The sequence below is a fragment of the Quercus suber genome, unplaced genomic scaffold (genome assembly GCF_002906115.3).
Source record: "Quercus suber isolate HL8 unplaced genomic scaffold, Cork oak 2.0 scaffold_283, whole genome shotgun sequence".
Lineage (NCBI taxonomy): Eukaryota > Viridiplantae > Streptophyta > Magnoliopsida > Fagales > Fagaceae > Quercus > Quercus suber.
In genome coordinates this window covers 175,422-188,905 of record NW_027069739.1, presented here as the reverse complement: position 1 = coordinate 188,905, position 13,484 = coordinate 175,422, and the positions used below count along the sequence as shown (strand labels likewise).

Genomic DNA, 13,484 nt, shown 5'->3' with positions numbered 1-13,484 from the left:
TTCTCTGATTGAATTTGGTTTTTTAGGACTTAACCTTCAAGATCATCGAAGCCTGGAGATTTTCAACCCACTAATTTTCCAGGATTATCAGTTGGCACCGTCTATGGGGAAGAAATATTTGTCGCTCTTGAACTTGTTTAGTTCTGCGATTTCTTTCTTTCATAAAGGGTTGAAATGGTTCGGACAAGATCAAGGGCAACTAGCCCAGGCCCTCAACAGAGTAGAGACGCATCGAGGAATCCTCATCGCGATCGCCAATCTGCACTGGATATGCAGGCACCATCTGTCCAACATATGCATTCTATGGCGGCTGCGATGGCGGAGTTAACTCGCCAAAATCAGGAACTACGGAGAGAGGTTAATCTAAGAAGGCAGACACATAGAGAGCATGAAGAAGAAGGGCAAACTCGAAGTCAAGAGGGCAGAGAGAACTTTCAACATGGGAGTCAATTAAGGGATACCACCTCACGAAGGGTACCTAACTTGAAAAAAGAGTTGGATCAGATGAAGAAGGCCATGGACGAAATGAAGGAGAATATGAGGAGGGCGAACCCAGTAGAGGATTTGGTTTATAGAAATGATTCTCCCTTTACGACTTCCATCAATGGCCATCCCTTGCCACCAAAGTTTAAAATGCCTTCTTTAGATTCATACGATGGGAATCGAGATCCCTTTGACCACATTGCCACCTTCAAGACCACTATGCATTTTCAAGGAGTTCCAGACGAAATAATGTGTAGAACTTTTCCTACCACTCTCAAGGGTCCAACCAAAGTATGGTTCAACAAATTACCCCCAAATTCAGTAAGTTCTTTTGAAGAATTAAGCAAGTTGTTTGTCAATAACTTCATAGGGGGTCAGCGACACAAACGTTCTACTTCCAGTCTGTTAACAATAGAACAGGGGGAAAATGAGAGTTTGCGATCGTTTATCACTCAATTCAATAGGGAAGCCTTGACAGTGGACGAGATGGATGACAAATTGCTGTTAGCAGCTTTCCACAATGGAGTCCATTCGGATTTGTTCATCCACAAACTCTATGAGCAAGAGCCACAAACCATGGCGGAGCTCGTCCATTCAGCTCAAAACTTCATGAACGCGGAAGTTGCAATTATGGCTAAGAAAAGAAAGAGGTCAGAGAAAATGGAGACAAATCACCACCCAGAACAAGGCCCTCGTCCAAAGAAGGGACGGACGGACAACAGAATAGACCGGGAGAAGAAGACAGACAGGACCATCAGCACGCAACCAGCAATATACTCCATTGAACATGCCACTTGAACAGGTCCTTATGCAAATCAAGGACGAGCCTTCCCTGTAGTGGCTAGAAAAATTGAAGGGAGATCCCAACAAGTGCAACAGGAACAAGTATTGTCGCTTTCATAAAGATCATGGCCATGACACAGATGAGTGCTTTGATTTGAAGCAGCAGATTGAGAATCTCATAAAGTAAGGGAAGTTGAGAAATTTCCTTGGATGAGATCACAAGGATGAGAAGTTGAAAGGGAAAGTAGAGGAGTCATCACGACCACCACTGGGCGAGATAAAAGTTATCATTAGGGGAAGTTTGTCAGAACGGTCATCCAAGACGAAGAAAGCATACTTGAAGGAAGTGCAGAGCGTCCAACTTTCGGGACGATTGCCAAGGGTGAAGTCCACGGACGGACAACCAATTACTTTCACAGACGAGGAAGCTAAGAGAATCCATCATCCTCATGACGACGTTATTGTCATCGCCCTACTCATTGCTGATTACACAACTAGAAGAGTGCTAATAGACAACGGAAGTTCAGCGGACATTCTGTATTACCCAGCCTTTTAGCAGATGAGGATCGGATGAGACCAGCTCCGTCCAGTGCACTCACCTCTAGTAGGCTTTAGAGGAATGAAGGTACAGCCTGTAGGTACTATTACATTACCAGTGGTGGTAGGAGCATATCCACGACAATTGACTACCAATGTGAATTTCCTAGTAGTAGATTGCTCATCATCTTACAATGCAATAATTGGAAGGCCAACCCTAAACAGGTGGAAGGCAGTTACATCTACCTACCACCTGTCAGTCAAGTTCTCGACGGAACATAGGATAGGCCAAGTACAGGGAGACCAATTAGCAGCAAGGGAGTGTTATCTAGCCATGCTGGCTACGGACGAGCAAATTCAAGCAATGAATATTGAAGAAAAGAAAGTTGTGGCAGAACCTATAGAAGCGTTGGAAGATATTCCCTTAGATGAAAATAACCCTGAGAGGTGTACCAGGGTTGGAGCAGATTTGGAAGCGAAGATTAAGAAGGACCTCATTTGTTTTTTAAAAAGAAACAGAGATGTGTTTGCTTGGAGTCACGAAGACATGTCAGGTATAGATCCTAATGTCATTACCCACTGTCTAAGTATGTGCCCTTCCTCCAAGCCAGTGTGACAAAAGAAGAGGGTGTTTCGCCCCTAAGAGAGATAATGCTGTTAAGGAGGAAGTTCAGAAGTTAATTAAGGCGAAGTTCATTCGAGAGGTATACTATCCTAACTGGTTAGCCAATGTGGTCACGGTTAAGAAGGCGAACGGCAAATGGAGAATGTGCGTTGATTTCACTAACTTAAACAAGGCTTGTCCCAAGGACAGTTACCCGTTGTCGCGCATTGATCAGTTGGTAGATTCCACTGCAGGCCACAAGTTGCTTAGTTTCCTGGTGTTGGAGAAATCTTGTTTTTGTATCTCATACAAAAACACACGCAGCGGAAGCAACAAAAACACGGATCTACTTCAATCATGAAAGATAAACATGTAACCAAGAATTCTAGAATCAAAGAATAGAAAGCGTACCTTGGTGTAGTGAATTTCAAAACCAAACTTGAGAATACCTTTAATCTTCATCTCAATTCCACTTGGTGCCCAAGATGTGTGGTCTCTCAATCAGTCTTTTGTACGTAGATTCTCAAAGAAAAATCCTTCTTCTTCTCCTTGTGGAGAAAAACTGATTTCTTTTTCTTTTCATCTTACGTACGTTAAAACCATTCTCATAGTTTCTTTATTTAATAACACTTATTAAATAATGACTGATTTCTAATTGGGTTAGCCTTTTGGGCCTACCCAATTGGGCTTTAGTTTGTGGCTTGAGATGGGACCAAAGGGACCAATAAGACACTAGCTCCAATGGGCCTTGGGCTTTTCCGTCAACTCTTGACAAGTCCAAAGTTACCATTAATTATATTCAATACCACTATAAGAATATAATTGCACTCTAGGCCTTATCTATAAATTATTTCCCAAGACTTTATTATACATTCAACCCCTTCATTAAAATATTCGTAGTAATACAAAGTCATTAATATTGACTGCCACTTTGAAGGTTACTACATCTTAATCCTTGAGTACCCGGTTTAATCCTTTATGTTATTCATCATATATTTATGAAATCCAATTCCATAAATATATACTTTAGTAACTCTTTACTAAAGTGGTTGGGCCCAACACTCTGAATAACCAAACCCATTAAACTTATCTCAAGAGAATATTTTATATCTCCGTTAAGAGATTATGAATTCCATCTTGAGAATACATGTCCCATCAACACTAAATGCGGCTGCCCAACATACTGAGGTTTTGACCATAACTTATAGATCTCACTCCTGATATATCAAAGCAACCTACATCTCATGATCAGGTCTATTATTCTCTCAGGATTTAGAGTTGATGTAAATAGAAGTCGTGAGCTTTATTATTCATTTGACAGTCATTAGGAGAATAATAAATCTCACAGCGGTCTAGTTCAATATGTCTTAACTCTTAAAACATATCAACATACCAACTAGAAGTCTCCACTTCCATGATCAAGACAAATCATCTTAGTTGATATGTTATAGTCTTCGCAGATGAAACGCCCAATTTCATCACTGACTACGAACTAAAATTCTGAGTTTACAAAGGACGTGTGATTTATATCTTTCTGTGACTTTTCACATAAATCACATACTATGCATCTCATGGACTAAGATAATGTCCCATTAGTTCATAAATGGTCTCAAATAATTAAGCAACTTAATTATTCATGACATGCCAATAAATTGGATTTTAGGGCACAAACCCTAACACTATGATGAATGGGCACCGACTGGTAAAGTTTGGTGTCCAAACTACAAGGAACTTTTGTCCCCAGATGGAAGGACGTCCAAGATGACCTAGAGCCTAACTTAAGAGAGCTGCTGATGTGGAGGAAGAAAAGAAAAGAAGTGCCCACTTCAAAGTTAAGTGGTATGCTGCAATGCGTTAGGATTCGAATGCCTGATGGTAGCATAGTTTACAAGTAATGAAGGTGCGTGGGACCCACCAATAGTACGCAAAGGGGTCCCGAACGAGGGTCACGACATAAGAGTTTAGTGTGTTGTGTGGCTCAATAAAATTCAGAAAAAGAAAGCAACACGAAAAGTGAAGGAGAGGTTGCAATAGAAAAAGATGCGTAAGTGACGGCAGAAGAAAAATTAGAAGAAATTGACTTGGGCATGGACCTACAGAAGCCAAAAAATTTCCATAAGTTCAAAGTTGTCAGAGAAAGAAAATGTAGAATTGATCCTGCTGTTGAAAGAGTTTAGGGATGTCTTTGCATGGGACTACAGTGAGATGCTTATGTTAGACCCAGAATTGGTGGGACACACGCTCAATGTAGATCTTGAGGCAAGGTCGGTGGCTTAGCCTACTAGAGTGTTTCACACCAAAATAGAAGGGCAGATAGTGAAAGAAGTGAAAAGGTTGTTAGCGGCTGGCTTTATCAAACCCATCCAACACCTATGATGGTTGTCCAACATCGTACCGATAATGAAGAAAAATGGGTAGATGCAATGCTATATTGATTTCAGAAATCTTAACTGAGTTTGCCCTAAAGACGAATTCCCACTACCCAACATAAACCTATTAATAGACTTTGCAGTAGGGAATGCCATGTTCTCATTCATGGATGGATTCAGCAGGTACAACCAAATTTGAATGGTGCCAAAGGATGCAGAGAAAATCGCTTTTAGGACACCCATAGGTAATTTCTACTACATTGTGATGCCCTTTGGGTTGAAAGAAACAGGTGCAACTTACTAGCGCACGATGACTGCCATATTCCATGACATGATGCATCACGAACTAGAAGACTATGTGGATGTCATAGTCGTGAAATCGAGAAGACGAGAAGATCATGTCAAAGTGTTAAGAAATTCATTTGAAAGGTGCAGACTTTTCAAGCTGAGGTTGAACCTACTAAAGTGCACATTCAGAGTGTCTGTGGAAAAATTCTTGGGGTTCCTAGTCCACAGCAGAGGGATAGAAGTAGTCCCAACTAAAGCAATGGCAATAGCGACCATGAAGCCACTAGCCATAGTAAAGGAATTGAAAAGCTTTTTAGGAAAGGTTTCCTACATCAGGAGGTTCATCCCTAGTCTAGCATCAATTACTTCAGCTTTTACGAGATTGCTAAAGAAGGGACAATGCTTTGAGTTGGGATAGGCATAGTAGATAGCTTTTCGAAAGCTACAGCAGATCATGATGAACCTCCCCACGGTACAAGCTCCAATTCGAAGGAAGCCACTGCTACTTTATTTGGCCTCAAGCTTGTCTGCTATAGGTGCCTTGATAGCCCAAGAAGATGGAGGTGGTGTCAAGCAGCCAGTTTATTACATAAGTTGCACCCAAAGGGAGACAAAGACTTACTACCCCAGAGTGGAAAAGGCGTGCTTGGGAATAGTCTATGCATCGCAAATACTACACCATTATTTCTTGGCCTATAAGATACATTTGATGACAAAATCCCACGTGATTAAAGCTCCTTTCCAAAAACCTATTCTTTTTGGTAGGATATCTTAGTGGTTGTTACAATTTTTGCAATATGACCTGAAGGCAGGAACACCCAAGACGGTGAAGAGTTAGGCCATAGCGGACTTATGGCCCAATTTCTAGGATAAGTGGTATTCTTGCTAGATGATGAGGTTTTAGGAGAAGTGGCTGTAGCAGAAGTGACTGAAGAACAGTGGGTGATGAAGTTTGATAGCTCTTCTATAGCAAATTTGGGAGGCGTAGGAGTGGTCCTTTATCATGAAGGAGAAAAAACCATGGTGCTCTCAATGAAGTTAGAGTTTCCATGTTCAAACAACACTACAGAATACAAGGTCTATCTCACTGGGTTTGCAATGACCCACGAGATGGGGATCAAACATTTGAAGGTGATAAGTGACTTCAATCTGGTGGTCTGCCAAGCTAAGGGGAGTTTCTCTTTAAAAGAACCAAGTCTGGCCCTGTACAAAACGTCATCCCAAAAAATGGAAGAAAGGGTTTTCATATTTGAGATAGAGCACGCTCTGGAGAGGGAGAATCGGTACACAGATGCGTTAATCGCATTAGGCTCATAGATAGCCTTCAAAGGGAGTAGTGCTAGAGTTGAAGTTAACAAGTAAAGAGAATCCACCATTGAAATACTTCAAGAAAGGTTCCAGGAAAAGCATGGATGTGAAAAGGATTGGAGGGTTCCCATTAAGGAAGCACTGTTAAAGAAGGGAGATGTGGCAGAATTAAAAACATTAAAGGACTATGTCTTGATGAAAGGGGAATTGTATCGTAGAATGCCAGGAGAAATTTTTTCCAGATATGTGGAGCATAAAAAGGCCCAATGAAAACTAAAGGAAGTGTACAGCAAAACCTGCGAGTTTTATGACGAGATTAGCCTATACTATGGGCTTTAGAGGGCAGGTTTTTATTGGCCAAACATGGATAAGGACGTAGACCTAGTCCAAACCTAGTGTGAGGTCTGCCATTTGGCCATAGATAGGGAAGAAAGCTATGCCGTGTTTGCCAATGAAGATTGGGGAAGCCCATTTATATAGTATCTGTTAGGAGGCGTCCTGCCACAGAAGCATAGTGAAAGATATAAACTCAGGAAGCTGGCAATCCACTACTTCCTACATGAAAGAATTCTTTTCAAAAATGGATACGATGGGGACCCATTACAATGTTTGGATCCCGAAGAGGCAGGATAAATGTTAAAGGAGGTACACACAGGGGAATGTGGAGAGCACCAAAGAGAGAATAAGCTATATCAGTGCATGCTGTAGATAGGTTATTACTGGCCCACCATGAGAAGGGATACAACAGAATTTGTGAAAAAAATACCACAACTGCCAAGTGCAAGCCAATTTGATCCACATCCACCCACAAAGCTTACATAGCATGGTCACCCTATGACCCTTTCACACTTAGGGGCTCGATTTGGTGGGACCAGTTAATCCACATTCTTATGGGTACATATGGATTCTTGCGGCTACAAAATATTTCACTAAATAGGTAAAGGTTGTACCACTCCATAAATCCATGGGTGGCGTTATGGCAAACTTCATTAAAGAAAATATAATTGTCCGATTTGGGGCACCTCACAGGATCATAAGTGACAATAGTATTCCATTTGTCAATTGAGAAGTAAGAAAGATGCTGTAGTTTTTTTAGGTCAAGCACCATCGATCATCCCTTTATTATCCTAAGGGAATGGGCAGGCGGAAGCAACGAACAAAACTCTCATCAAGATTATCAGCAAAATGAGCTAGAAATACATCGAAGGATGGGTAACGCATCTATCAGACACCCTTTGGGCCTACTAGAGCTCGGCCAAATCTACCACAGGATTTTCCCCCTTCTCTTTAGTGTATGGAACGGAGGTGATGAGTCCAGCAGAAGTGATGATACCTACTTTAAGGGTTATGCAAACACGAAAGAAGGAAAAAGAGAAGGAAGTCTTTGCAGCAGAAAGATGCGAGGACCTAGAAGGGTTGGACAAAAAAAGGGAGGAAGCCCAAAAGCAAAGCCGCAGATGCAGGCAAAGGATGACCGAAGCTTATGGCAGGACAACTAAAGACAGGGTTTTTGTTGAAGGATAGCTTGTATTGAAGACAATAGACCACGTCATGAGAGGTAGGGTAGGACCATCTAAATTCTAACCAAAATGGGAAGGACCCTTCGTGTTAAGGGAAGCAACAAACTTGTGTTAGTTTGTAGAGATTTAGTAGTGTTGCTGACCTATGCACTCTTTGTGGGAAACCGTAATATATTCTTGATCAACATATTCGTGATTTGAATATTGGAAAAAACTAGATAATATATAGAGAGGTATATTAAGACTTGGACAAAATTTATCTTCTCAACTCAATACCTGGCAATTTATAAAGAGTCCGAATTTGGAAAAGATAAGGTGTAAAACTCATGTTTTATATTATTCAATAAGAGATTGCTACATCAGTTTTTTACTTAAAACTCAATACATTCTACCACACATTATAACATCTTAATAATCTCACAATTAAGTCGGATTTTCAAATGGGCATTAGATTTTTTTTTTTTTTGTTGAGAATCTGGGTATTAGAATTAATTGAATATGGTTGTGCCTATTATATAATATGTAATATGATGATATGACATGTTGAGATTGAAAGGGCAAAACTTGGGTTTTACACCACATCCTTATAAAATTCAATCTCATTTATAAAATTATCTATGTGTATTATTTAATTTAAAGCCAAAAAACAAAAGACATAACTCATTAAAAAAGTTAAGGGACTAAAACTACACATGAATAATCTTACAAAAGCCACATAATGGTTTGGAGTAACTTTTTCCTTAAAACTTTGTGACCTAAATATTGAACAACATATAAAATTGATAAAAATTCTTTTCTTGTTGAAATTATGTAAATTATTTGTATGAAAATTGATATATAATAGGTTTTCCAATTAAATTCAATTACATAGTTGTGCAGACCAATAAAATACAAAAGAATTTATCTTTTTTAAGAACAATTTAATTTATCACAGCCATACATTTGAATTTAATTAAGGAATTTAATATAGTAATAAGTGTCATTTTACCTTGAATGATAGCATTTATCTTTCAAGTAAGAATACTATAAGATCTTTTTACGTACCAATTTTCAATAGCAGCAATGGCTATTTTAAGGTAGCAAATGACTTAGACGAGGCGATTCCATATTCTCATCACTCTTTATAATTACTATGAAATTTGATATTTTTTGGGGTCAACTTAAGTTTTATTGGAAGATGTGGAAAAAAAGGGGGGAAATAAAATTATCTTGATGATATTTTGACTAAAAAAGAAAAATAGATCACATATTCTATCACCGCAAAAAAATGTTTTGGTGATAGTCGTTGCATGAGTTACATGTGTTAGGTCAATAAATTGTAGGTTAGCAAATCATGAGATAAAGTTCGCATTAAGCGTGTTTTACTTTTTAGAGAGTTTTTTGAAGTCCAAGACTTATGCCTAGAACAATTCAAGAAGAAAGAAGTTTTTGAAATCTCAGTACATAGCTCAAGAAGAAAGAAGTTTTTGAAATCTCAATACATAGCTTGATACAAATCAATTGGTTGAGATAAGTTCAATACAAGTCTTGATACCTATTGTTCGATCAAGAATTACGGATACAAAATCCAATTTAGGTATTAAGTCATCCAATCTCTAATATTTTATGCCCTACTGGCTAGAATATATGAGGACTAAAAAGGACGACCAAATAAAGATTTTGATAGCTATGTTTTGCATGTAAAGGGTTTTTGTGGCCGGGTTCTCACTCAGCAACAACCAAAGATATTAAGATCGATGATCAAGGGCTATAGTGAAAACCTTCAATGCGACACTTGAAATTTAGATGGAGCATTCATTTGTACAAGGTTTTCTAGAAAAGAAACTAAGGATTTTAAGTTGCATGTGGTAAAATTGTAAGTGCAATAGGAGGGAATTGGAGGGAGTAGTAGGATTAAGGATGATTCTATTATAGTGCTTTGATTCTATTTAGTGGACTTGTTTCTTTGGGAGTCGGTGGTAAACCTCTAAAGAGTTTTTCCACGTAGAACTTTTCTTTTCGTAACCATATTGCTTATGTTATTTAATTTTTGCATTTATTTGTTTACCAATATTGGTTTGTACTTATCAAAGCTAAGAGAAATCTAATTAGATCTCAAATAAGAGTTTAATTTTATGTCAAGTGTTTCAACTAATTTTCTTAATTTTGGTAACTATTTACTACACCACAAAAATTGAGTCCAATTTAGTTTTTATTAAATTTTTGTGTTAAATAATTTATCAAACAAGAAAATCATAGAATCAAAATTAATAAACCTTTTAATGTTAAAATAGAGGTTAGCCAAATTAAAATTGAGAGTTTTAAGGATAACAATTTTAATGTTTCTTTTTTTTTTTTTCATTTGTTTCGAATAAAATTTTATTTATTTTATTAGTAGCAATTGTATATTTTTAAATATACAAACATTATATATATAATATATAAATTTGGTAAAATTTTCAAACTCATTTAATTATGCTTATTTGTAAATGTATCTCATGCATATGTATGAGGTTACAAACAAGTTAACCATAAATTGAACGTCCCAAAATATTTGGTTAATTAATTTTCTACATTAAAATTGGTTAATTTCTAACAATCGGGGTCTAAATCTCCAACAACGTGTCTAGGAGTGATCAGTTCTGCAAACACAAATGAAGTGGAGTTCCCAAGCATTGTTAGGCTCATAGAGAGTCAAATTTACACCACAAGACTTAAAACTGCAAGTTTTGTGACATTGGATAATGACCAAGTAAAACAAAGATCATCTTTCCTCTCCTAAAGTTAGGGAGGTTCATACAATGCCTCAATGAGCTACCATCCCACAAGGGAGAGGTGCCAAGTATAAATACCTCATTTGCTCCACCATTTAGTTCCTACAATCAAACAAACAAACAGCATCCTTTGTTGACTCACAAAATGGCAAACTCCAAGTACTTATTTCTACAAATTGCATGCTTCATCCTCTTGTTATCCTTGTCTCCTTCATATGCTCATAACAAGAGCCACGAAAGCACACCACCTCTTGCTAGTTTCCTAGCAAATGTTGATTTTAAAGGTTGCTTCAACAAGGTTTATGCTTTCGGTGATTCAGACACAGACACTGGAAATGCTCACAACTTGGGTTATCTCAAATCCTTCATTAGCACTTTATTCTCTCACGCTTGGTCCCCATATTGCTTATCAGAGAATTCAAAGTTATCTGGTTATCGACTATCTAATGGCCGCTTGGTCATTGATTTCCTATGTGAAGCTCTCAACATACCCCACTTGTCAGCCTATAAAGACTCTTCCAAAAACTTCTCAAGTGGTGCAAACTTTGCAATAGCCGGATCAACGGCTCTTTCAAGTAATCTCTTTGGTCATTTCAATTTTGGTAATCCCTTAATGTGGAAACCAAATCCAGAGAATATCCTAACTCAAATTGATTGGTTCCATAAGTTTGTTGGGGAGAGAGAATGCCAGGGAAAAGATGAGACTGCATGCAAATTAGAGCTTGGGAATGCTCTCTTTTGGATAGGTGAGATTGGTGGCAATGACTATGCTCGTCTTTTTGCCTCTTCCATTGGCCCTGCTATTGCCAATAAGCAATTCACAGAGCAAGTTGTTGATCACATCTGCACACTTGCATTGGTAAGCATTGATAAACTACCATTTATATCAAAAGCTTAAATTGATTAAAAAAAATGATGAATTTAATTATTTAAATATTATTCCAACATGCATAACATTACAAAAGAAAAAAAAAGAAAAAAAGAAAGAAAGAAAAAAAGAAAGTAGCATGTAGCCTTAAGCTTGTTAGAAGGGGAAAAAAAATATAGTATCTCAATGAGTTCTTCCAACCTTAACATTTGATCAAGACTCTTTTCACAAAATGGTGCATTGCATATAGGAGAAAGGATGAATGTTATGGTGAAGTTAATGTTGGAATAGTCATATTAAGCCTGCTTTCTTTTGACAAGGGCTATTGGACAAGGGTGCAAAGTTCCTTGTGGTTCAAGGGCTACCACCAATAGGGTGCCTTCCATTGCAGTTAGCAACATGTCCCTCAAATGATCGTGATCAAAATGGGTGTTCAGCAAGTGCCAACTCGGTAATAAAGGGTCACAACAATCTTCTCCAGAAAAGGTTGGATGAAATTCGAATCCAACACAAAGATTCAATGATCCTATTTATTGATTACTATAGTGCATTCACAACAATATTGGAAAAGCACTCACAATACCAGTTTAAAGAACCCTTCAAGGCATGTTGTGGAGCTGGGGGAGGACCATTCAACTATCAGCCAAACCTCCTTTGTGGAGCTTTTGGCACCTCTACTTGCAAGAACTCCAGCACCCACATTAACTTTGATGGGGTTCACTTGACCGAAAATATGCATCAACACCTCTTTGATCTCTTCTTCAACCAAGGCTTCTGTACACCATCATTTGTAGATCTAATTAAGAAGAAGAAAGGCCAATATTAAAATGGCTGATATTGGCCTTCTAGTTCTCTTTTTAGTAATAAATATCTGATGGCTGATGCCTGATGCTGCTAGGTAGATTAGTAGTAGGCTCCCAATGGTGGCATTCGGAGAGCTAGATAATAATTCCTGTTTCAAGATAGTTTACTATCTTTTTACCTTATTATTGTTATTATTTAAATGTTACACGTGTTCCTAGGGTCTTGAAACATGGCCTCACTTTTTACTTTACACTTAGGGTTGGCACAACAACTTTCACGGCCTAAGGCCAAAATTTTAAATAGGGCATTTTTTATATTTAATATTAGTAACAAATTTATCCATACATACTTTTTTAGGGTCAATTTATTTTTTAACTTTTTTTTTTATATGTTGACATTTATAATGAACAAATATTTATAAATAAATAAAACATGACTCATAATTGAAAATTATAATCTAACTAAAAATAAAATCTAACGTATAGAATAACAAAACCTAGTTTACCAATAGCAAAGTAGCAACTTTACTAATATTGTGAGCACTTTATAATCTAAACTTGCACGAATAAAAATTAATTTATTACAAGATTTAATAAATTAATATCTCTAACACAAATGGATTGATGTGATATACATCAAATTAGCAATACACATGATAACTTATAGGTTATAAAGCAAATACATCATGTGGCTCACTCTCTCGGTTGCTATGTGATATGTTTAGAAAGAGAAAAGAAATAGTAATAAAAGACTAGAAATAAAAGGGTGTGTGGGTGACAGTGTTATGTCTTGTCACTTCTATGTCTCTTTCCACTACCATCACAAAACAAAATTTTAATAGCATAATGAGAAAAAATAAATGGAGCGAGGGCTTAAAGCCAAACCTGAAGGGAGAAAAGATTTGAAGCACAACAAATTTCAAGCCATTGAAGAGAATTTAAATGGGGAGAATGACATAGTTTCTAGCAACGAGTATAAAATTCTAAGGTTTGAGTTTGATTTATTTGGGCCATTTGATTTTAGTTTTTAGTTTTGCTTTGTTCAGTTATTGAGAGAGAAAGTAGTACGAGAGACTTAAGTGGTACACTCTTAAACTCCCACACAGAGATGGAAGAGTCAAGAGCACTAATCACCAAGAGTTTTTTTTTTCCCCTGTTTTTTCTTTGA

At 37.6% G+C, this 13,484-nt stretch overlaps 2 protein-coding genes across 2 annotated transcripts; both read left to right on the top strand.

The window, feature by feature from the left end:
* Positions 1 to 315: 315 nt before the first annotated feature.
* Positions 316 to 1,281, top strand: LOC111989037 (uncharacterized). The gene has a single exon (XM_024020843.2). It carries the CDS (start codon positions 316 to 318, stop codon positions 1,279 to 1,281), a length of 966 nt encoding a protein of 321 aa, XP_023876611.2.
* Positions 1,282 to 10,790: 9,509 nt separating this feature from the next.
* LOC112000679 (GDSL esterase/lipase At3g48460) lies at positions 10,791 to 12,339 on the top strand. Its single transcript, XM_065781915.1, has 2 exons — positions 10,791 to 11,504; positions 11,848 to 12,339. The coding sequence occupies exons 1-2, from the start codon at positions 10,791 to 10,793 to the stop codon at positions 12,337 to 12,339; spliced, it is 1,206 nt and encodes a 401-aa protein (XP_065637987.1).
* Positions 12,340 to 13,484: the final 1,145 nt, after the last annotated feature.

Excerpts from the sequence above, each read along its gene's own strand:
- LOC111989037 (XM_024020843.2), top strand. The coding sequence starts at position 316 with ATGGCGGAGTTAACTCGCCAAAATCAGGAACTACGGAGAGAGGTTAAT.
- LOC112000679 (XM_065781915.1), top strand. The coding sequence starts at position 10,791 with ATGGCAAACTCCAAGTACTTATTTCTACAAATTGCATGCTTCATCCTC. Across the intron at positions 11,505-11,847 it reads ACATCTGCACACTTGCATTG|GGTGCAAAGTTCCTTGTGGT; the intron begins GTAAGCATTGAT and ends CTATTGGACAAG.